The sequence below is a fragment of the Cyprinus carpio genome, chromosome B3 (assembly GCF_018340385.1).
Source record: "Cyprinus carpio isolate SPL01 chromosome B3, ASM1834038v1, whole genome shotgun sequence".
Taxonomy (NCBI): Eukaryota; Metazoa; Chordata; class Actinopteri; order Cypriniformes; family Cyprinidae; genus Cyprinus; species Cyprinus carpio.
This window is the reverse complement of record NC_056599.1, coordinates 20,203,363-20,226,428: the sequence shown is the minus strand read 5'-3', so window position 1 is coordinate 20,226,428 and position 23,066 is coordinate 20,203,363. Positions and strand designations below refer to the sequence as shown.

The window sequence follows — 23,066 nt, the reverse complement described above, 5'->3', positions numbered from 1 at the left end:
TTATTCGTTATATTAATAAACTATATTGAATTTGATATTTGAATAGCATCTTAATACATTAAGCCATATTAAGTGTTTATGTTTTCTACGGGAGGAAAACGCTTAATGAGAGACTTTGCGCATTGCATTCATATTCTGCTGTTCTGTGGCCGCGGATTTGCGGGCCTTTTTTTTTCTTGCAGGACCCCTGTATGTGATGTTACTAATTTAGTTTTAATCGTTTAATCACCACAGCGTCTTGTCTCCATTGGCAACATGCACGATTTGTGTCGACTGCAAGTGACGTCGCAGGTAGCTGAGAGTGCAAGTGGCGATTGCAAGTGACTTCGTAATTTAGTTTCTTTTTTCTTGTCTTCACCACCTGGCTGCTGTTGTAAAATGTTGAGAGATTCAAACAAAAAATAAATAGAACAAAATATAAAATAAAGACTGCAAGTAATGTCACTACCGGAAGTGCAAGTGTCTGAGAGTGCAAGTCTGAGAGTGCAAGTCTGAGAATGCAAGTCTGAGAGTGCAAGTGCAAGTCTGCAGCCAGACCCTTTTGTCTTTTTAGGCTGGCCTCAGCCATACAGGTAGGGAACCAGCAATAGACCTAACAATTGTTTCAAATACGTTGGGTGGAATTATAAATTGAGGTTTTAAAGAATTGTACAATTGGGAGTGATCATTTTCCTATAATTAGTTCTATTGTAAATAATGAGTTAAGGAATCATGGAAATTTATGAAAATGGAAGTATGAGAAAGCTGATTGGGAAAACATCAAAATAATGTGTGAGGAAGGATTGAAATTGATAAGGATGAATGAAGGTATAGGAATTGAAAGGATATATACAGAGTTAGTGTCAGCAATTCATAATGGTGCAAGTGAATGCATTCCAAAAAGTACAGGAAAGAGAGTGGAAATTTTTTTTTCCAGTGGAATGAGAAGTGTGCAGTAGCAGTTAGAAGGAAAAGGAAGGAATTCAGAATGCTGAAGAGGACTCACTTCTGGCAAAACATGATAATATTTGAAAAAAAAAACTAAACATAAATAAATCACAATGAATAAAAAAAAAATAAAATGGGGATAAACAAAACACTAATATGCTCGGATTCAAGGTTAGTCTTATTATGTCTGGATGCTCAGCAGTCTGAAACACAATATTGTCTTGGAGATCCTTAAGTTGTTATGTTGCAGCATACAAATAAGATGATTAGTTCAGGTCTTGTGGGTTCCGGCACATACAGGAATGGCAGGGAGTGAGGAAGCGGACCAATTAGCAAAACAAGTAATGGCAAAGGAAAATATAGATATGCAAATTCAGTATATTAAAGCTGAACTTAAGTCAATAATTAAAAAGGGGATAAATAAAATTTAGCAAATTTATTGGGATAATGAGCAAAAGGGCAGGTATCTATATTCAATACAACCAGTGGTAGGTAGGAATTCAAGAGGGAGAAGAAAGAATAATTTTGTTCTTTCAAGACTAAGTTCGGGACATACAGGACTTAATTCAATATTGCAAATAATAGGAAAACATCCAACAGGAATGTGTGACTGGTGCGGAGTCAGAGAAACAGCAGAACATGTACTTATTCAGTGTGATAGATATACGGAGGAAAGAAGTAAACTAATCGATGACCTCCTGAAGAACGGTGAGCTGCAATTAACATTAAAAGAGATTTTGAATCCAGAAGGAGGCGATATCTGTTAATTAAATTTCTGAAAATAACTCAGTTAATTCATAGAATATAAATCATTATTATTATTATTATTGTTGCTCTTCGTCTTCTCTGGGCTGGAGGGACATGTGCTGTAGCTGGAGGAGCTGAACACTGGAAAGCTCGAGTGCTGGTAGGTCTGTTCTGGGGAAAAGAGGATTCAAGTCTCTGATCCATTGCCTCAGTAGATGGCGGTAATGCTCAATTTGTGACTGCGATCAGTTAATAAAAACGAGTAAGAAGAAGAAGTTTGTTTCAGGCTTGTTTTGATAATGCTGGATTATTTTTAGCGGGGATCTGGCAACCTTTGTAGTACATAACACGTCGTGCGATTTTAAACATGGCAACTTCTGCCGGGTCGCGGTCCTCAACGCGTAACACCGTGGGTATGGAGGGCTTCCCGTTCCCCGTGGCTGGCAGACCGCCCGAGGAAAGCACGAGTAAGGATCAGACCACTACCGGAGAGCCGAAGAAGAAACCGTGCCGAGCTTGTACGGATTTTAAATCATGGATGAAGCTGCAGAAACAGACGTCCTCCGCTTCAGTGCAGGTGAACAGATCTGACAGTCCAACTATCATTTTAAATCTACCACATCCCAGAGTCAGGAGAAGTCAAATATCTGTGATAACACAATTAGACTGAATAAAATAAACAGCGTTGCTGAACTTGCTTTGAAAAAGTGTATCTGCAAAAGTTTGGATTTTTTGACATTTCAAAATTGTTCTATAGTTTTTCTGTAGTTAGTTACTGTGGTTTATATATATATATATATATATATATATATATATATATATATATATATATATATATATATATATATATATATATATATAAAAATGCCATAGTTTGTTACAGTGGTTCTCAACCAGGGTCCACAGCATACTTTCAAGGGGGCCTCAGGATGACTTTAAATTAATTACCTTAATACATAATTAATAATTATAATAAAATATAAATAGAATAATAAAATAACTAAGCTTTTATATAAATTCTTATATATATAAGTGCTGAACAAATACAAAATCAAGATGAAAACTGAAAACATATTTCTTTATTGTTTTCATTTAGGGATGTACACACATCACAGAATCAATTGTGGTTAATTAATATCAATCAGTGCTCCTAATTTCTGTTAAGAAAAATAGTTTGCAGAATTTGTTTAAAAACAGAGATGCTAATCATGTTTAAAAACAGAAATGCTAATCATGGTTATGGTTACTTTTCAAGAGCTATAGCTCCGCTGCCAGAGCATTGCATCAGCCCAGAGTCATAGGTTTGATTCTTAGGAAACACATAGTCTGATTTAAATGTATACCTTATGCATAGATATAAGTGTGTAAATGTAAATGTCTCTTACACAATAATGTTGTGCTTAGACAGTAAACAGTCATGAGATATTTTGAACAGGAGAGCAGGGCGGTGGAGGAATGCCCTCTGGACAGAGAGGAACTGGGCAGGAGCTCATGGTCTTTTCTTCACACTATGGCTGCATATTATCCAGACGCACCGACCACAGAACAACAGGGGGAGATGACACAGTTCATCAACCTCTTCTCAAAGGTTTTCCCATGTGATGAATGTGCAGAGGACCTGAGATCAAGGTTGTCATCATTTATTGTAGAGGTTTTTATATTTGTCCTTTAGCATTTCCGCAGAAGCGTTGCAGAGTTAACATTTGTGTTTGGTTGCATATGTTTCAATGATCTTGTCTCTTATCAGATTGAAAACAAATCAACCAGACACTAGCAATCGGCACAACCTCTCACAGTGGATGTGTCGCCTCCATAATGACATCAACATCCGATTGGGCAAGCCAGAGTTTGACTGCAGCAAGGTGGATGAGCGATGGCGAGATGGCTGGAAAGATGGATCTTGTGACTGAAAACCTCCACCACAATCATGAACATGAGCAATAAGCAGCCGCACACTGATTCTGTGGACCTGTCCTTTTCGTTGCAAGTGCCATTCAGGAGTCATGCATAAACATGATACATGTTGACTTTGCACTAATTGATAGAGTGATTTATTCACATGTATAGTTTTCTGTATTGTGCTTTTGATCAAAAGCATTGCTGTCTACAAGAGTATGGCCCATATTATTTTGTAATTATTGAGCTCTCAGTGGATGTGAACAGCCCAGAGGCAACTGGATGAGCTTTATAAAAATCTGTGCGACAGCTGGAAACAAAAAAGCTTTGTTTAGAGCAGTGGTTCTCAGTATTTCTAACTTCAAGATCCCTTAATTTAAAACCATAACTGAATATTCCCCCAGATATTTCTGCTAGAATGAGATAGCTGCTCATTTAAAAACATGTTATTGACAGAAACGTGGAGTGGCAATTAAAGGAATAGTTAAAGAATGAAAGATTGCTGAAAATTCATTTACCATCATGCTATCCAAAATGTAGATGAGTTTGTTTCTTAATTAAAAAAGATTTAGAGAAATTCAGCTTTAAATCGGTTGCTCACCAGTGGATCCTCTGCAGTGAATGGGTGCCGTCAGAATAAGAGTCCAAACAGCTGATTAAAAACACCACAATAATCCACACCACTCCAGAATTAAAATCAATTTCACTAAAAATAAAAATGTTTGTAATAAAGACGTCCATGTCAAACTGGAAAAAATAGTCCTCTCTCTATAATATTACTTGTTTCCAGTGAAGAGTAATGTTGTTTGTGTTATTTTATATCATTTTAAGCCATATTGTGGTCTCCATGAAAGTGTGCTATGTGGTTTCCTAGTTGAATACCAACGGTTTAGAGGTCTTGATAAATTATCCAAATTCAAAAAGGGCTAAGAACATGATTTTGGTCATATTCAGTTGCATCAAGAAAACATTTGCATGCTTATGTGGCAAGGATAGGCTATAGTATTATGTCCCGATTGCTATAGCTTAGTCACATTGCTTTCCTTATCATGAAAAATTAATTTTAGCTATGCATTATCATTTGTGTTAAGACTATGATGAGAATGATAAAGCCAGACTGCACGATTGTTTAGGAATTACACTCATTCATTTGAAGTATGTTGTGATCGTCACAACAATGTCGTTCCAAACCTGAACTAAAGCCTGTTTGTCGTTTGGACCCTAATGTTCTTCAACACTTTCTTTTGTGTCCCCACTGACTTTAATTATAAGCAGTTTATAAATATCTTAATCTTGTTTCATACTGAAGAAATAATGTCATATAGATTTTGGCTAACTATCTTTTTAATGTGATATTGTTTTGGTTATGGAACTGACTAAATATTCTGCATGCTTCCCCAAAATGCTCCATAAGCTGAAGTCCTACTGTATGAAGTTAGCGCTCTCCCAGCTGAGGACGAGATGTCGTCGGTAGATGTTGCTGTTGAGACAATGTAATACACAGAATCACAGAGAGATTGCGCACGCCTCGACAGGCGGTGTGTGTGTGTGTGTGTGTGTGTGTGTGTGTGTGTGTGCCTACCTCGACCCACAGCCCAGAGCCTGAATAACAGTAGAAGGAAAATGGACGGAGTGGGTTCATTTGGTGCTGGGAGAGCCGGGGCTGCGTTCGACCCTGTTGCCTTTCTCCAACAGCCGCAGACCATCCTTAGAATATTATCATGGGTAAGACGTTTATTTACCTACAAATAATCATATCTGTCCTAGAAGAGACAAGTGCGGTCTGTGAGAATAACCCAGAACGTATTATAATCATAACATTTTCATCACGCGCTCATTTAATAATTAAATTATGTCACTGGGAAATATGACGCTCGTGTAGATATGCGTTTATGTGTAAAATTATTTTAAAATATTGACGTATTGAAGTCATGAAGCGTTTTTGCCTCTGGTGACGATCACTCATGTGATTTCTTTTAGAATGATAACGTAAAAGCATGTATATAAACATACGCGCTCATTCCTGAATCTTTTTGTTGTTTGGTTTATTATGGCATTACCATTACCATACCATTATAGCGTGTTATTATGTATTATTTTTATCCACGGGTCTATCACTAGGCGTGACTTCGAAACAAGAGATAATAGGCTGTTTTCAATATGAGGCTAGTTACCTATATTAAAGCAAAACGAGTTAATCTAATGTCATGGATGAACGTTTCTCTATTATGCAATAATTCTGAACATCATTTTGAACATCATTATAGTGTGTCTCAAAGCATAGTCCGCCGCCTCATTTTGAGCATCGCGTGTGGTTGAGCATCATTCTGTATGTCGCTCAGAAGTGCTGTCTAGTTAGGCAGCTCACTAGTGTTTTGAGCCGCAGCCACAGTCTGCTTCTGGCCGGCTCCTCGATCCTGATTGGTTGATGCGTTACTATACGCGCATGTACTGTTACTTCCATTTGATGTTGTTTGCGTCAGACAAACACATCAGGTGGAGCATAGCTCTGTGCAATACAGTTCTCTTTCAGAAGTCAAAGGCTTTTGTTTCTTGTAAAATTAGGCATCAAAATCTTCTCAAAAATACAATACAAAAATATTTATTCATTCAGTAATCAGTAGGCCTAATGTAAAAGTATCAGTACATTAAAAGTACATATAAGTACCTTTTGAAAAGGTACAGCCCCAATGACATCTTGTACCTTTTTTCTGAGTGTACAGAACAATATTTGGAAAAAATGTTGATTTAGAAGAGTTGTTGTCTATTTAGAATACATTATGTTTATTGAACAGCATTGTTTTGGTCATACAGCGGATCTTGTGTCTGTGTAAGTTCATATTTCTCTTTCATTTTGTAATTGAAATATTTATTTCACCAAAAAATAGATAGATAGATTTTACTGGATAGATGCTTTGGTCACTTCATGTCAACTGCCTAAACATAGAATAATAGGAATTATTGTAATGTCATTTATAATGGTTTTAACAGTGTTAGCATTAAAAAAGGGCATCAATAAAACTGGTGTAACTTTTTCCCTTGCAGATCTTCTCAATGGTAGTGTTCGGATCCATAATAAATGAAGGCTACGTCAACCATGGCAGTCAGAGGCTCTATTGCGTTTTCAACAAGAACAACAATGCCTGCAACTATGGAACCACCATTGGGCTCATAGCATTTCTAGCATGCATTTTCTTCATTATCCTTGACATGAAGTTCCAACAAATCAGCAGTATTAAAGACAGGAAGAAGGCAGTGATGCTGGACATTGGGTTTTCAGGTAAACAATGTGAGCGTGCCAAAACAGACTGAGACTCTCTCTGTGACTGCTATTTTTAAGCTGTGAGTTGTTCAAGGGGTCTGGCGATGATTCATGATCTCCACAGAACTGAGCAGCACTGTATTGCCTTAAGATGTTTTTTGTATTCATTCATGTAAACAACATGGGGGGGAGGCAGTATAGTAAACTTTATTAAAATTATTGCTGTAATATATTCTTATTGTTTTGTTTTGTGCATGATTACAGGCTTCTGGGCGTTTTTGTGGTTTGTTTGTTTCTGCTTCTTGGCCAACCAGTGGCAGCGCACCACCCCAGATGAGCTGCCCTTAAACCAGGGAGCGGATGCTGCAAGAGCTGCCATTACCTTCTCCTTCTTCTCCATCTTCACCTGGGTAAATGAGCATAACTATCTCTACACAGAAATGAAAACACATTGTATTGTCACCTTGTGAAAGCTGAAACGGCAGGTTATGCAGAACAGTGCATTTCAGTTGTTATATCATGACCTATCTCAGTGACATTAGCTTGCTCTACATACTGGTTTCAGCCCTCAGGGGACGTGGGAACATATAATAGAATTACTTCCTTTTCCCTTGCCGTCGTGGATGAGGATGAGAATAGTATTTGGTGGCGTGCCCCGATGTGAACAGTTACTGAACAAGAGTGAAATGTATGACTTGTCTTGATCTTTAGCAATTGTTACATCATTGATTCATGTTTAGAAATACACACAAGCACTACCATTTTTTAAATCATTTATTAATTTGTAATGTCTTTGTGTAAACCATGATACGCTACCATTTAAAGGGTTTGGGGTAAGATTAAAAAAAAAAAAAGATTTGTATATTTTGACATTTATTCAGCAAGGACCCATTAAATTGATCAAATGTGATAGTAAAGACATTTATAATGCTACAAAAGATTTCTATTTCAAATAAATGCTGTTCATTTAAGCTTTCTGTACATCAAAGAATGCTAAAAAAAAGTAGCACAGCTGTTTTTAACACTTATAATAATAATAATAATAATAATAATAAATGTTTCTCGTGCAGCAAATCAGAATATGAGAATGATTTCTGAAGGATCACGTGACACTGAAGACTGGAGTAATGATGCTCAGAATTCAGCTTTTCATCACAGGAATAAATTTTATTTTAATATTAAAACTAAGCTAAAAAATTAAGGTATTTTAAGTTGTACTAATAGAACAGCATTTATTTGAAATAAAAATATTTTGCAACATTATAGAAGTCTTCACTGTCACATTTGATCAATTTAATTCTTGAGTTCTTGTTGAATAGAAGTTTTCATTTTTCTTTTTAAATTTCTTCCAAACCGCATAAATTTGAATGATAGATACTCAACTCATATTTTCGTCAAAAAGACCTTCAAATTATATAATGTTTTGAATGTTTTGTGATGTTTCCACATGTTTGCTAAGGATACAATTTTAGCCATATGACAAAACTACAAAACTAAATGCCAAGTACTAGAATTATCTGGCACCAATAAGACTGCAGTGCCTTCAGGTTAAAAAACAAACAAACTCTGGTTTCTTCAGTACAAGTGGTCGGTGTTGAGAGTAGTTATTTTTAATGAGAGTTCGATACTAATTTTTGTATCCTCTCTGTATCTCAGGCTGGTTTGACCGTGAGAGCGGTGCAGAAGTACATGCTAGGGACCGACATGAGTCTTTTCACCACAGAGCACGTGGACGGCAACCCGCCCGTCCAGCCCTACCCCACCGTCACAAGCACCGAGCCCAATGACACTTACCAGAGCCCACCCTTCACCGAAAACCTGGACTCCAACGCCCCAACCTACCAGGTGCCAATTTACTGAAACGGTGCCTAGCAGAAGTCCACTGTCGGAGTCAGTGTGGATGGCTGGCACTGGTCTTCAAACTGAAGTGGTGTGACTATATTCATAGGTAGTACCGTTCTGTGAACTTCTGTACAAGAATATGTTGACTGTGATTTCACTTTCGTTCAGAATATTACGTGTTAATTTATCAGCTGGAATGAAACTGTTTGAGGGTTATCAGTGTTGTTTATAAATGAAAAAGGTTATGTTGCATGTGTTATATTTAGAGAGCTATGAAGTGCCATGCATCACTAACAATACCTTATATATTAAGTTTCCATAATGCTGTCGGGTACTGTATATAAAGTGCAATATCTGAAACATGGAATCACCAAAACATGTTTGACACATTTAAATGTTCTCCAACTAAAAGCTTCCGAGAGGTGGTCTTCCTGAAAGAGGGTAAGTAGATAAGTAAGTAGAGGGTAAGTTCGGCTGTAGATAAGGGTGTCTTATGTATCAAAAGTTTGTTGACTCAGTGTTTGATTTAGTGAAGCCACTAAACGTGTTACGACATAGAGTCAGATTTTATTTTGGAAGGAGCTTTGTAGCTTACAGTGCGTGAATACTTTTGACCATATCAGAATATAAAAATTAAATGAATACCACTAAAAAGATTTTAAACAAATGTTTTGTTTTTTTTTGTTGTTTTTTATCAGAGCCACAATCAGTTGGTATTTTAAAATCAAGGTTATACAAACACAAACTGCCTTTTAATATAAATGGTTTATGAATATAGTTACAAACTCGGACAATGACACCACTTGCTATGTTTTCAATATTAGAAATTGCTAGTAAGTACAATGTGTCATTTTTAAAAGAAACAAATGCTTTTATTTAGCAAGGAGACATTCAGTTGATCAAAAGTGACAGTAAAGATATCGGTAATGTTACAAAAGATTTTTATTTCAAATCAGCGCTATTCTTTTGAACTTTCTATTCATCAAAGAATCCTGAAGACTGGAGTAATGATGCTTTGCATCACAAGAATAAATTACATTTTACATTACATTAAAATAGAAAGCAGTTATTTTAAATCCTAATAATATTTCATAACATTACTGTTTTTAGTGTATTTTTTTATCAAATAAATTCAGCCTTGGGGAGCAGAAGAGACTTAAGAAACCTTACCAACCTCAAGCTTTTAAACAGCAGTGCATATGCCAGTGGTTTGCAAAGTAATTTGTTTGGGACACCCTTCAGATATTCATCAGTTGGCTGTTGGTGTTTGGTGACCATCATCAGTGCTTTGTCTGATATGTGGTAGATTTGGTCATGTTTTTGTGTTCAGAGATAGGGCAGCATACACTAATGATAGTGATTGTACAGTACTTCAATACATGTAAATGGAGTATGTTTGTGAAAGTGGTCAGGGTCTTGTGTTTCCTGTACTTAACTCTGCACTCCTGTTAAAATGCTTCATGGACCAATATTACGGGACAGTTTCGGAGTGATTCACTGAGGTATGTTTTGCTGGATCAGAATTTGCACCTCTAAAAAGTATTATAGATGATGAAGAGATGTGAAAATAAAAGCCTTATTTAGTTTTTGTATTTGTACCCCATTGAAGAACAAAGTGCAAAATTTGCATCAGTAAAAATGCCTTGACCTTTTCCATGACTCTTTTTAAATACATATTCCATACTGTATCTGCAGGCAATATATCCCATCTTGTGATTGAAAGATGTACACAAAAGATTTGTCGTTGTCAGTCAGAATGTCTTCAGACTGCAGTTGCCAGACATTATGAAAATAAAGACCTGTTTTTCATGAGTGGATCACCTGTAATGTGCTCTTTGAATGACTCTCACACCATTAAGAGATCTTTCTGTTCTGAAAGCCAGACGCTGTAATATTTTGAACTTACTACATTAGAAATAGTTCACACAAAAACATTTGCTGAAAACTAACCAAGATAGAGTTTGTTTCTTCATCAGAACAGATTTGGAGAAATTTCATTTATTACATCACTTGCTCACAAATGGATCTTTTGCAGTGAATGGGTGCCGTCAGAATGAGAGTCCAAACAGCTGATAAAAACATCACAATCCACAAATAATTCACACGACTCCAGTCATGAATTAATGACGTGTGAATCAAAAAGCTACATGTTTAAAGATGTTTTTAACTTCAAACGGCTGCTTTCAGCTAAAATAAAATAAAAAAAAGTCTTCTCAATCTGAATCAGGAGAAATATGCATGCTCAAATGGTCCAAAAAAGTTCTAAACAAACATGTTGGTGACTGATATGAGAGGACGAAGATAGACTAAACAGAGATAGACTTTTTCACAGGAAGAAAAGTGATTCTGGATTATGTACTCATTATGTTGGCCAGAAACAATGGTTTAAAGTTAAAACACTTTAATGATGGATCTGCTTATTAAAAACACAGCTTTTCACTATAAAAGATGTTAACTGATGGACTTGAGTTGTGTGGATTTCTTGTTGATTGTGATGTTTTTATTATCAGTTTGGACTCTCATTCTGACGGCACCCATTCACTGCAGAGTATCCATTGGTGAGCAAGTGATGTAATGTTAAATTTCTCTAAATCTCCTACAAAAAAAAAAAAAAACAACAACATCTATGACCTCCTGGTAAAAAAAATAAACATCAAACATATATTTATTTTAGGAACAATTCCTTTAATTTAATCAAATCAAATAGTTCATTGTACAGATATATCCCAAAGTTTAATAAGTCTTAACATCTTTAAAAAGAAAACTTTGAGCATGTGAAAAGTAATATACCTTAAGATCCAATCTAACAATCAAAACATATGTCAAATAAGACAGATGTAGCTCACTCAGAAATGACCCTCTAAGCCTCCTATTGTTCAAACCTGTATGAATTTCTTTCTCCTGTGGAACAAAAGGAGATGTTTGACAGAAAGTCTCTCTTTCACTTTTACTGAATGGAGAAATGAAAGTAAATGTTCAATAACGTCCTCAGTCCCTAACAGCCTAATATCTCCTTTTGCATCCCATGTAATAACAGGCTTCTTAAAATGACAGAATTTTCATTTTCGTGTGAACGATTCCTCTGAATAACTCTGTAGTTAACATTTTCGAGTATGTTGCACAAAACAAACAGATGAAATACACAAACTGGAATAACTTAATCTAAAGGTTGATAATGTTTGACCAGCATTTATTCTGCAGATATGTCCTGACACATCGCAAGGCTGTGGCACAAACAGCACTTCCTGAAAGAGAGATGAGAAAAGGAGGACGTACTGAAGTCTGTGGGGGTGTGAAGAAATATTTAAGAGGCACAAGCACTATGGTATTTAACAAAAATCTAAGAATATTACCCAACTGTACCAATTTGGTATTTTATACAAAACATTCCGTAGTCTGTTCCCATCTGACAACCTTTCATAATGTCCCTCTGGTTTTTCCTGTATATTTTAAGGCAGGTGAAATGTCCTCACACTGATTTAATCGTGTAAAGACAATCACATGTGGCCTAAAGAGTGTTGAGCCGTGCATTTTGTTCCCTGGCTTGATTGTTTAATTGCAAATTATTTACACAAACAATCATTCAAAAATGTAAATTTGTCAAAAGTCAGTAGACAGATCACTGTAGCTTACTGTAAGAAATGTTATATATTACCCATTTTATTTTTCTGCACTGTAGAGTTTGTAAACAGAAATGAGAAATTAATAAACTTCAATCCAACGGAAGGAGCATTCTGAAATAAATAGGTTATCTTTCAAAGGCAGCCAACCTTACAATTTATAAACAAAAAAAACACCATGCTAACAGCACTGGAAAACCTGATGAAAAGATGAACTGGAGGAGTAATAAATGAATCAACATTAGAACTCGACTTTCAAGTAGATTAAACCTGTTTCTCTTCAAAACAGTAACAGTTCCACTTGCTTTTTTTAGGGTTGATCTTTCCCCTTTGAATAAAAGGTGTCAACAAAACTATCAGAATCTGAACAATCAGAGTAAACATTATCACAAGCATCTCAGCTTTATCCTGGTGCAGCACCAGGTCCTGTGTCACAGAGAGCCGTGGATGTGCGTCTGCTAGCAGCTAGCTGATGATCTTGCTTATGGCCTGTAAAGAGGGGAAGTCATCATCGCCGATGTGTAGGGTTTTATGGGTGTTGAAGTCTTTCAGAGCCAGCACCTGCTTACAGGTGGGACACACTTGGCAGTCCAGCTCCAGGCTGTTGCTGGAGGTGCCTGTCTGCCAGGCTTTCTTTTTGTTTTTTTTGGGCTTGGAACCCTGCTGCTGTTTCTCAAGAGCCTTAAAGTCTCCATGGGCAGTGAGAAGCTCCTGTTGCTTGCAAGTGTCTGGTAGGAGAACCAGCAGCTCATTGAAGACCCTGTTGAAATTCTCTCCTAGCAGCTCCTGGCAGCTCTTGTAGTACTGGACAGCAGGTATTATACCCTGCTCAAGAGGAAAATCAGAGATCAATGAAAACATTAACGGCACAATGTATGTGTGAGGGAGTTTGTATCATAGGTTCTAGGGTTTCCACTATTTTTAAACAGATTTTTTTCTTCACTAGTTCATTTTAAAGGGTAATGCAGGATGTGACAAGTGTATTTTGGAAATAATATATTTAAAAATATTTCATGTTGTCTCAATTAACAAGCTCATAGAACTACATACTAATTACAAAGGAATTGGTACAATTTGCTTAAACTAGCAGAACTAATACATAATAATATTATGTGGGTCTAATATTAACTGAATTTGAATGCTCTTGGTCTGATAGTTACCTGTCTAAATTGGCCTGAATAGTTTTTGAACTCATTGAACTTGGTTTCATCATTCTGAAGATAATTCTTAATAGACTGAATAAGGTCCATGTTTCTTTGCTGGAAATTGTCGGGTATGAGGTAGGATCCAAAAGCAGGTGTCACTCTGAAAGAAAACACAACGCCTAATGAGATACAGCACTTAAATCACTTTTCTATTTGTACATTAATGGATGATAAATTATTAAAGTAGAATTTTTAAACAATTATCTATCATCAGATCTGAATATATTTTAAGATGTAATTTATTTCTGGGACACAAAGTTGAATTTTTTCAGCATCATTACTCCAGTCTTCAGTGTCACATGATCCTTCAGAAATCATTCTGATAAGCGGATTTGCTGATATTTCTGATTATCATCTTGTGATATCTTGTATTTGTTTTTATTATTTAATGGAAGTGTAAGGAAAAATAAATGTAAATCAAATGTTAAAATGACAGACCCAAAAAGGGCAATACAGAAAAGAATAAGAGTAATTAACAGTATTTGGACATCGTCTGGTTGTCAAAGAAAGTTCCTAACAAGATGAACCTCATAAGCTGAACTGTAACTACACTGATATGACACTTCAGGAGAACTGCAAAAAAACAAGAAAAAGCTCCGAAAAGCAAATTTTGGCCTGTGGACAAAAAAAAAAAAAAAAAAACCCATCATCCCTTTTTCCCCTCAACTTTAACACAAAAAGTATTAAGGCATTAAATCAACATTCTCTCAGATACTGGCTTTATAATAATAACCCTCAGTTTCACAGACAAGGCTTAAGCCAAGTCCCAGACTAAAATGCAAGTCTGAGCTGCTAAAAATTTAACTGGGGAAAGAAAAAACAAAACAAAAAAAAAAACATGGAAGTTACCTGAAAGTAACTTGTAATGACTGATCTTAAAATGTCAGTTTCATTGTTTTGTCTAAAGATGCACACTATATATCTAAGGCATGTTTATAACTTAAATGTCCTAATTGAACTATGGCCTAATCCTGACTTAACCTAAGCTCTGTCTGTAATACCAGGCCTAAGACTATTAAAAACACTGTTTCTCATCAATAAAGTCAACTTTCATGTACTCAAAATACAACAGTGACTCAAAACAGGGAACACCACTTCCCCCCACATCACGCACACGTTTACCAGCACACATCACAGTCTCTGACCTGTTAACATCCGATTCCTCCACATTACTGTTGAGCGGGATGCCGGTGAATCCTGGAGGAGGTTTGCTGACAGCAGGCCCAAGACCAGGAGGAGGAGGTGGCCCCACACTCGGAGTGCTCTTCAACGGAAATGCACTTTTAAAGCCTGAAAACACAAGTACGCACTTAAAAACAATGTCTTTTTAGGCACTGCCTCTTTAAGGAAAGGAACCGGCTTACCAGGTGGAGGTTTTCTGGAGATAAGTGCTGGAAATTCCTCTTCTTTGGGTGGAGGAGGTTGGTCGGCTACCGGCTGCTTTAATGGGGAAGGAATATTTTCAGGAAATGATGTAGGGGACAGTGCTTCTGCTGGTTTCTCCGGGAGTCCATTTATAAAAGAGTTTGTTTTGGAGGGGAGACTGTTGTCTGGTGGCTTCGTCTCGGGAACGTTCTCTTTGTGAGCCATTTTGGACACGAACTCAAGAGTGTGTGAGGGGGAACCCAGAGATGAAGCTGTGGCTTGTTTCTTTTTCTTGTTGGTTTTAGGGTTGGGCTGAGATGAGCCATCTTTTACTGTCAACAAAGTGGAGATGTCAAGCATAGTCGGTACCGTGCGGATTTCCTGAGCCGTTTTACCGGTTTGGGGGTCCTCGTCATCCGATGAGGACGGACATCTGACTTTAGGTGGAGCTCTGTGGGTTTCAGCAGAAGTGAGCTTCTTTTTGCGGCGGGATGAGGAGGCAGTGAGAGGCTGAGGCACACTTCCACTGGGCAGCGGGTCACTGGCAGACAGTATGGATGAAGAGACTGTTTTGGTGGGCAGAACCACAGGTTTATTGGAAACCACCGCAGGTTTGCTTCCAGCTTGAGACCAGGCTGATGTTGTGTTTGATTGAGGCTTCAGTGGTTTGATCTTGGAGACCAGTGCAGGAAAGTCCTCCTCCTGGAAGGACGAATGTTTCCTGGGTTGATTTGTGTATGCAGGTGTCATTGGAGAGGAAACTACTGAGCCAGACAAGCTTGGAAAATCATCTTCCTTCAGAGAGACAGAAGTTTGTTTGATCTTGCTGCAATGATAGGGAGACAGACATTGTAAAATACTGACCTGATTAAATTAAACTCAATGTTTAATAGCACATTTCTTGATGTTGCATATACCCACAAGCAATTTTTATGAAATAATTATTTAAGCTAGTGTTAGTTTAGCATTATTTCTATACTATTATAAAATGTATACATTAGTTTTTTTTTAAATTTACTTTTATTTAGCTTTGATATAATTAACAACCTTTTTTTTGTTTCAGATCCAAGGCAACATCTCATTTTCATTTAGGTTTAAGTTTTTCTAACATTTACCATTTTTTTTAGCTTTATTCAAATTAACAATTGCAAGACCCAATTATATCAGCCCGACGTTTTTGACTATGTCCCCCAAAAATCTAAATTTCAATACAGTCATTAAAAATATCACAGAAGGCAGTGTATTTATGTCACTGAACAAATCTGAATTAATTCATATCTGGACAAAATAAATGCAAGCAAGCAAGCAAGCACCTTTAAAAAAGAAATTATCTTAGTATTCCTACATGGGGAAAAATACATAAGAGACCCATCTTACTAAAAACAGGACAAACACACCTTTGAACTGGGGCTGGAGGTGCAGCTGCCCCTAAAACTGGGAAGTCCTGACCAGCCAAAGAGGCATTACTCTTCACTGATCGAGCTGAAATATATTCAAACATGCAATTTCATTAACTTTCAAATAAATGAATAAACAAACAGCCACATTTTCGATTGCCATACCTTGGATTTCGTTCGTCTGCTTGGCAGTGCTTCTGTTGTTTCTCGTGTCATCAGGCTCCATCTTTTCCTCTTTGCGTGGCTTCTGACTGCTTCTCTCTTGCACATGACTTCTCTCTTCCTGGTGGCTGACTATCGAAGCTCGCAAAGCAGCAGCGATCTCTCGGTCCTCTTCCTCTCTGAGGACAACAACTCTCTCAGTCTTCCATGAGCTCTCTCATATGTCAGAATGCAGCACTGATGAGGACCTACCGAATATATCTCCAGCTCCTGACATTCTGCTGTCCTCCTGGGGCTCGTCCTCTTCCTGGTCTTCCCTGTCTGCTGAAGCGATCCGCTTCCTCATAGTCATCGCCACCAACTATCTGACCTAAAACAGACATCCAGATGGGCTTGATTAAGGCATGTGACCCCTAATTTATATCCAACTCACAGAAAGGGCAAATTCAGCTTTACCGTCATTTCGGCGTTGTTGTCTGGGTGCATAGTTGAACTGAATGTCGATTTGGCGATTCTGCCGAGCCTCAGCCCGGTTTTTGCTGTGGGCAGCAGCTTTGTGAGCCTTATAGTCAATCTCAGTGCGGAAAGCGTGAGTGAACTGCTCTGTACTGCAGCGGCCCTCCTGGCAGAGATAATGGCTCTCTCTGAAGTGCTCGCTGAGGTACTGGTAGTCGCTATAGGACAAAAATAATACTTAAATTAAGTGAATTAACATTTAAATTTTGTGAATATTACAGTGCAAAAAGACTGCTTTGAAGTCTGCACGTTCTGCAGGTCTCAGTCTAAATGAGTGCCCTAGTTAGTACACACACCAAAGCATGAGTGATGCTTGTGTTTTTTTTTTTTTTTTTAAAGTATCTGCCACCTCACTATATGAGAACATAAACTTCATCTTCAGAGCTGCTCTGAGAATCATTTTACAAGCATTTCACCAATTCACTGAATAAAAATATTGTTATACACAGAAACTTAAAGGCCTTTTTGGTGACCTGTCAAAGTAAAAATGTGGTTTAACGTGCTTTTAACTTTACCAGATAGTGGCAGAAATACATTACTGATGTACTGCAGAATGTATTTCTAATTAAAATGGTAATGTTTTAGGCCTTATTTGCCTGATTATCACCGATAATAATTTTGTGTTATACCATAAACTAGAAAAATTTAAACAGACATCACAGAATTTATGAATGAAAACACACACACACACACACACACACACACATATATATATATACATACACATACACACACACACATATATATACATACATACACACATTTTGCTCATGGGCCTATTATTATTATTATCAAAAAAAAATAAACCATTAAAATGAAATCCAGAAAAATTATGCTCAAAAACATGAAACTTCATAACACAGAATTTGAGTAAAAGGGCCTTCAAAAACTGTTGTTAAAATGTTTAGGCCCTTACTTCAATTAATGATACATAATTTAACCCAAAAAAAAAAAACAAAAAAACAAAGTGGGACCTTGAAAAAAAAAAAAAAAAATCAAGAAAATGAAAACAGGATTTGAGGAAAAACGAAACAGATTTTATATAGGCCCTATATTAGGTAAGTTTACATCCACTAATTTTCATTTAAATGCTTAATGTTTCCATTTTATTTATTCATTTTTTTGGATGATTTCAGGTCTACACCACCCCTTTCAATTAGACTGAAAAAGTATTCAAGATGAGCTCAATTAAAACGATTGAGGGGTTTATATGAAAGGTTTTTCAGTTCACTTGAGGCATCATTTGGGTGCATGTAAACATAGCTACAGTGAGTTGCATCTGGAAATAAACCAGTTTAACAACCAAATGAACAAGAAAAAAAAAAAGTGAACCAGAACTGGTCTTTTACCTGTAATACTCCTGAGCTCCATCAGCGTCACAGAAATGGCAGAAGTAATGATCTCGCCGCAGGTGCTTCAACAGCTCATCGTTGTCCAGGTATCGATCGTCACAGAATTTACAAAGTGGATGCCCACGATGCGAGGTATCATCCGGGTCCCCTTGCGTTCGATGTCGGGCCAGGTCTTTCCGACTGTACCACTTCCGCTCGTATGAGAATATCTGTACACAGAGCAAACGATTCACTGAAGGAATAAAGAGTGTGCGAACAAAATAATAATTCATTAAAATGCAATACTCTACCTTCAGGTGCTTTGCACATAACTTGCAGCAGAAGAGCTCATGTTGTTTCCGCATATGCTGCTCCAATTCTTCAAATCTGGAGAACACTTTTGGTTCTGGGCATTGTGGACATTCATTTAACAAAATCTTCCTGCATTTGTTGTAAAAGATAAAAAGAGCTTGTAAGGAACAAATTTCAAATGGTGTTGGTTTTTAGCTGAAAACAGGACTTGCAATGATGTGATATTGTCAAGACTTAAATGCACTTTTTATTTGGCAAAACAAACTGCCAAAAGATGACATCAGAGTTGTTTACACTGTGACATTCAATCAGATGATTCAAAACTGTCTGTTTTCAAAGTCTGTGCCATTTTGTTTTATAGATTTAAGTATTCGCACAACAAATTTAGGTAAATATCACAGTTCATTACTGTGCATTATTACATTGTTGTTTTAATACAATATGTTCTGGAACATTTAAGCATAGTTTTTAAATACATTTTAATTTGTGGCTATTCAAAAAAAAAAAAAAAAAAAAGAAAACGTGGGAATCCTGCCTTGATTATTTTCAACAGAATCTCTCTCATCCATTTTATTCTTACATTAAAACTTTTCAATCTACAATGAATGTTCAGGTGAAACAAATACTGAGCAAAGACATTAATATATAGGATATTGTCAAAAGGATCATTTTTGCTGAAAAAAGTTTCTACCTGAACTGTGCATATATATTTCCATCTGCAAAGTATACGTCATATTTCTTCTCACACTGGAACTGATGAATGTTCAGAGCGGCAAAGGGTTCAAGTTTCTTTATGAAGACCACCTGGAAAATCAGAAAAATAAAAAATTATATTATATGTATATTAAATACAGAAGAGAAGAAAAACAAGTATTTTTTTAAGAATGAAACACTCCTCCTAGAGCATGAACAACATTGTCAATTAAGCAAAAAGGACTTAACCCTATATGTTTTCAATTTCAGACTCGCTGGTTAATGTAACTTGTGCTGAACAGGCACACTAGAGAGGCGCGCGCTCCGTGAGTCACATGACGTCGCACGTTGACAGGCTGTCAGAGGAAGCACACGTTGACTCGCTGGAGAGAGTTATCTGAAGCTGATTACACAACCGCACGATTCAGCTGAGCTGTCCCAAAATCACGTCTAATTATATATGTGTGTGTGTGTGTGTGTGTGTGTGTGTATATATAATTGAACTTTGTTCCTGATAAACCCTTGCCTCTCATATATGTTACCCTGAAAACCAGTCACAAGTAGCACAGGTATATTTGTAGCAAAAGCCAACAGTACATTGTATGGGTCAAAATTATCGATTTTTCTTTTATGACAAAAATCATTAGGATATTAAGTAAAGATCATGTTCCATGTAGATATTTTGTAAATTCCTACTTTAAATGTATCCTAACTTTATTTTTGATTAGTAATATGGATTACTGAGGACATTTCTAACTTTAAAGGCGATTTTCTCACTATTTTGATTTCTTTGCACCGTCAGCTTCCAGATTTGAAAATCGTTGTATCTCAGCCAAATATTGTCCAATCCTAACAAACACATACATCAATAGAAATCACATGTATTCCCCTCTCAGGTGATGTATAAATCGAATCATAGGTTAACCCACGCGCAGTAAACTGCGCCGTGCAGGACGCCCTGTGGGCAGCTGACGCTCGTGAGCCGCCTGGTTGTCAGGGAGACGTCAGGCACTAAACCACAACTGCTACACCAAACCAGCTCACTTCTGAACAAAAACAGGTTTCCACATGTGTCTACAACCAAAAAGAAGAAGTCCTAAAAACAAAACTACCACGAGTTCACTTGTGAAAGATGACACCTGAGCTAAACTTTTTCCTGACAACTTCTCCACACCGCTAGCGGCGCGACAAACACGGCCGCTCCCTGTAGAAGAGTGTGCAGCCAGGCCGCGGTGAGTGAGTGTGAAGCTGCGAGGCCTTGGAGGAGAGGCGGCGGCACCTTGTCGAGCTGCTCCCGGCACACGGCGCAGTACTTCTGCTCGCACAGCACCCGCATCTTGGTGGAGCAGCGGTAACACACCGGGTGATCGCACTTCCCCACCGCGAACAGGTCGATGTCCTGGCAGCACAGCACGCAGCTGCTCTCCGCGTCTCTCTTAGCGCTGGACCCCATACTGCTGGAAGGCACTGGCTGTGTGTGCGGGGGTTTTCTCGCTGTAATCCGCTGGGATTTGGACGGGTTGTAGACGACAGTACGGGCGGTGAGGCCGGGTGAAGCGCGCTCCTGTGTGCGTAATCGTTCAGCGCAATGCATTGTGGGGAGCGACGGGCTAGCCGTAGACAGGAAGAGCTTTTATTATGACACACCGGACTTTTATACCGCATAGCTTTGCGTGGATTACATGATAATAATAATATAATAATTATATTAATATGATTGATTATTATTATGAAGGTTAATAAACATGTAGTTATATTAATATTAAAATATTATTATATCAATACGATTTAATTAGATGAATACAAATATAATAAACGATATGATGCATTATAAATATAAATGTAGTATTAACAATAACAATATGAATATGTAAATTATATTAATATCAAAATATGATTCCTGTAGTAACATGGCTTAATGAAATGTTAATAAGCAAAAGTAATTTATTAAACAATATGATTTATTACACATATCACTAATAATACAATTATGGTATAATTCGGCTTTTGGCCTATTTCATCTAATAAAAAAATATAAAATCATTTAAAAAATAATATATTCACTTGATATGCATTATATAGTAAAATAATTTCACAAGAAAATAAAACATTTTAATTACCAAAAGAATATTTAATAATAATATTAAATATTTAACTCTCAGCTCTGTTACTCTCTATCATTTTTCTTCGTAACACAAATTAGAGCATTCCTAAAAACTGTGAAACTGAACAAGTAACAACATTTACACTTTTTCCTGTACAGCACGTAATCACATTTTTATAAAAATTGTAGTATTGACTGCAGTCCCCTGGCTCAACCACTCATTATTGAGAAAATCTTTGTTTTATCAGTAACAACCCAAATTAACTCGCCCCTACTTATATATACATTATATATATATATATATATATATATATATATATATATATATATATATATATATATATATATATATATATATATATATATATGCATGTGATACCACTAATAGTTTTCTAACACCATAAATTATTAACACCATAGATTATTTCTGCCTATCCGAAACTTGGCTGCATAAAAATTCCCCTACTGCTGCGCTTTTAGTTCCGGGGTACGTCTCCTACAGGAGAGATCGAGCTGATGCTAAAGGGGGAGGGGTAATGATCTATGTGAGAGACAGTATACAGTGCAGTGAAATTCAGTGGAAATCCCCAATTGATTTAGAATGTGTTGGGTTAAATTTATCTCTTGCACCTCAGATGTCTCTCACATTAATAGTTTTATATCGACCACCATCTGCTAACATAGATTTTTATGACAAGTTCAAGGAAATGTTAAAGCAGTGTGATTTTAAAAAGGAGGTTATAGTGATGGGCGATTTTAATTTACACTGGGACGATAACAGTACAAGGAAAAAACTGCAGCAAATTGTGGATGGATTTAATCTTGTCCAGATGGTTAAAAGACCAACACGGATTACAAACAATTCTAGCACCTTAATTGACTTAATCTTCACCAATCACCCGGAACGGATTACAAAATCGTACAATATGTTAACTGGTCTTTCAGATCATAACATGGTGCTTATAACAAGAAAATTAACCAGTAAGCGATTTGTAGCTCATTCCGGAAAAAAAAAGGAGTTCATTGGCATTCCTAGGAGCAAACAGGATCAATTTCACTCTGTAATAAGAAATATGAACTGGGACACTCTATTATTGGACAATGAATTGGAAATAATTAGTCAGAAATTTACTGAATGCTTACAAACAAAAATTAAGGAATTGTGCAGTGACAGTTAAACATAAAAATAGAAAGTGTTCACTTCCCTGGCTCAGTGATGATATTAAACAGTTAATGAAAGATAGAGACAATGCTCTTAAAAAAGCCATAAAATCAAAACTATCGTGTGAGAGACAAAAATTTGCTTCATTACGAAATAGAGTGATAAGACAACTACGAAAAGCAAAGGCAGACTTTTTTATCACAATTATTAAAAATTGTCATGGAAACTCAAAAGCGACTTGGGATCAGATTAATAAATTAACAGGTAAAACTTCTTCTAGTAATAATTCAATACAGCTAAAGAATAATGGCATGCTTTTGCAGGATCCATCTGCTGTGGTACAGACACTAAATGAGTATTTTGTTGATTCTGTGGATACCATAGCTAAAAGTTTCTCTGTGAAATATAACAACTTACCTGTCATTACTTCAGATTTGTTAATTGAGCCCCCACTATATCCAAAATCTGTAACTATATCCGATGTGGAAAAGGCAATTATAGAGCTTAAGTCTTCAAGAGCAAAAG

At 36.7% G+C, this 23,066-nt stretch overlaps 3 protein-coding genes across 3 annotated transcripts; 2 read left to right on the top strand and 1 right to left on the bottom strand.

Moving 5' to 3' along the window:
• Positions 1 to 1,910: 1,910 nt before the first annotated feature.
• Positions 1,911 to 4,123, top strand: LOC109046573 (FAD-linked sulfhydryl oxidase ALR-like). The gene is made up of 3 exons (XM_042720153.1): positions 1,911 to 2,251; positions 3,110 to 3,303; positions 3,422 to 4,123. The coding sequence occupies exons 1-3, from the start codon at positions 2,042 to 2,044 to the stop codon at positions 3,582 to 3,584; spliced, it is 567 nt and encodes a 188-aa protein (XP_042576087.1). The 5' UTR covers positions 1,911 to 2,041; the 3' UTR covers positions 3,585 to 4,123.
• A 995-nt stretch (positions 4,124 to 5,118) lies between these two features.
• On the top strand, positions 5,119 to 8,723 carry LOC109046572 (synaptogyrin-3-like). Its single transcript, XM_019064333.2, has 4 exons — positions 5,119 to 5,295; positions 6,616 to 6,850; positions 7,097 to 7,242; positions 8,489 to 8,723. The coding sequence occupies exons 1-4, from the start codon at positions 5,194 to 5,196 to the stop codon at positions 8,690 to 8,692; spliced, it is 687 nt and encodes a 228-aa protein (XP_018919878.1). The 5' UTR covers positions 5,119 to 5,193; the 3' UTR covers positions 8,693 to 8,723.
• A 3,124-nt stretch (positions 8,724 to 11,847) lies between these two features.
• On the bottom strand, positions 11,848 to 20,900 carry LOC109107099 (E3 ubiquitin-protein ligase ZNF598-like). Its single transcript, XM_019120376.2, has 12 exons — positions 20,555 to 20,900; positions 19,274 to 19,386; positions 18,582 to 18,711; positions 18,289 to 18,500; positions 16,880 to 17,097; positions 16,676 to 16,793; positions 16,427 to 16,602; positions 16,262 to 16,346; positions 14,864 to 15,690; positions 14,645 to 14,789; positions 13,455 to 13,599; positions 11,848 to 13,119 (listed from the first exon to the last, which is right to left on the bottom strand). The coding sequence occupies exons 1-12, from the start codon at positions 20,867 to 20,869 to the stop codon at positions 12,760 to 12,762; spliced, it is 2,844 nt and encodes a 947-aa protein (XP_018975921.2). The 5' UTR covers positions 20,870 to 20,900; the 3' UTR covers positions 11,848 to 12,759.
• Between the last annotated feature and the right edge of the window lie 2,166 nt (positions 20,901 to 23,066).

Bases quoted from the DNA above. Each gene is read 5' to 3' on its own strand.
- LOC109046573 (XM_042720153.1), top strand. From the start codon at position 2,042: ATGGCAACTTCTGCCGGGTCGCGGTCCTCAACGCGTAACACCGTGGGT. The intron at 2,252-3,109 runs GTGAACAGATCT...TATTTTGAACAG, and splicing joins CGTCCTCCGCTTCAGTGCAG to GAGAGCAGGGCGGTGGAGGA. The intron at 3,304-3,421 runs GTTGTCATCATT...GTCTCTTATCAG, and splicing joins GCAGAGGACCTGAGATCAAG to ATTGAAAACAAATCAACCAG.
- LOC109046572 (XM_019064333.2), top strand. From the start codon at position 5,194: ATGGACGGAGTGGGTTCATTTGGTGCTGGGAGAGCCGGGGCTGCGTTC. The intron at 6,851-7,096 runs GTAAACAATGTG...GCATGATTACAG, and splicing joins GCTGGACATTGGGTTTTCAG to GCTTCTGGGCGTTTTTGTGG. The intron at 7,243-8,488 runs GTAAATGAGCAT...TCTGTATCTCAG, and splicing joins TCTTCTCCATCTTCACCTGG to GCTGGTTTGACCGTGAGAGC.
- LOC109107099 (XM_019120376.2), bottom strand. From the start codon at position 20,869: ATGCATTGCGCTGAACGATTACGCACACAGGAGCGCGCTTCACCCGGC. The intron at 16,603-16,675 runs GTAGGTCCTCAT...TGTTGTCCTCAG, and splicing joins AGGAGCTGGAGATATATTCG to AGAGGAAGAGGACCGAGAGA. The intron at 13,120-13,454 runs GTAACTATCAGA...CCTCTTGAGCAG, and splicing joins ATTCAGGCCAATTTAGACAG to GGTATAATACCTGCTGTCCA.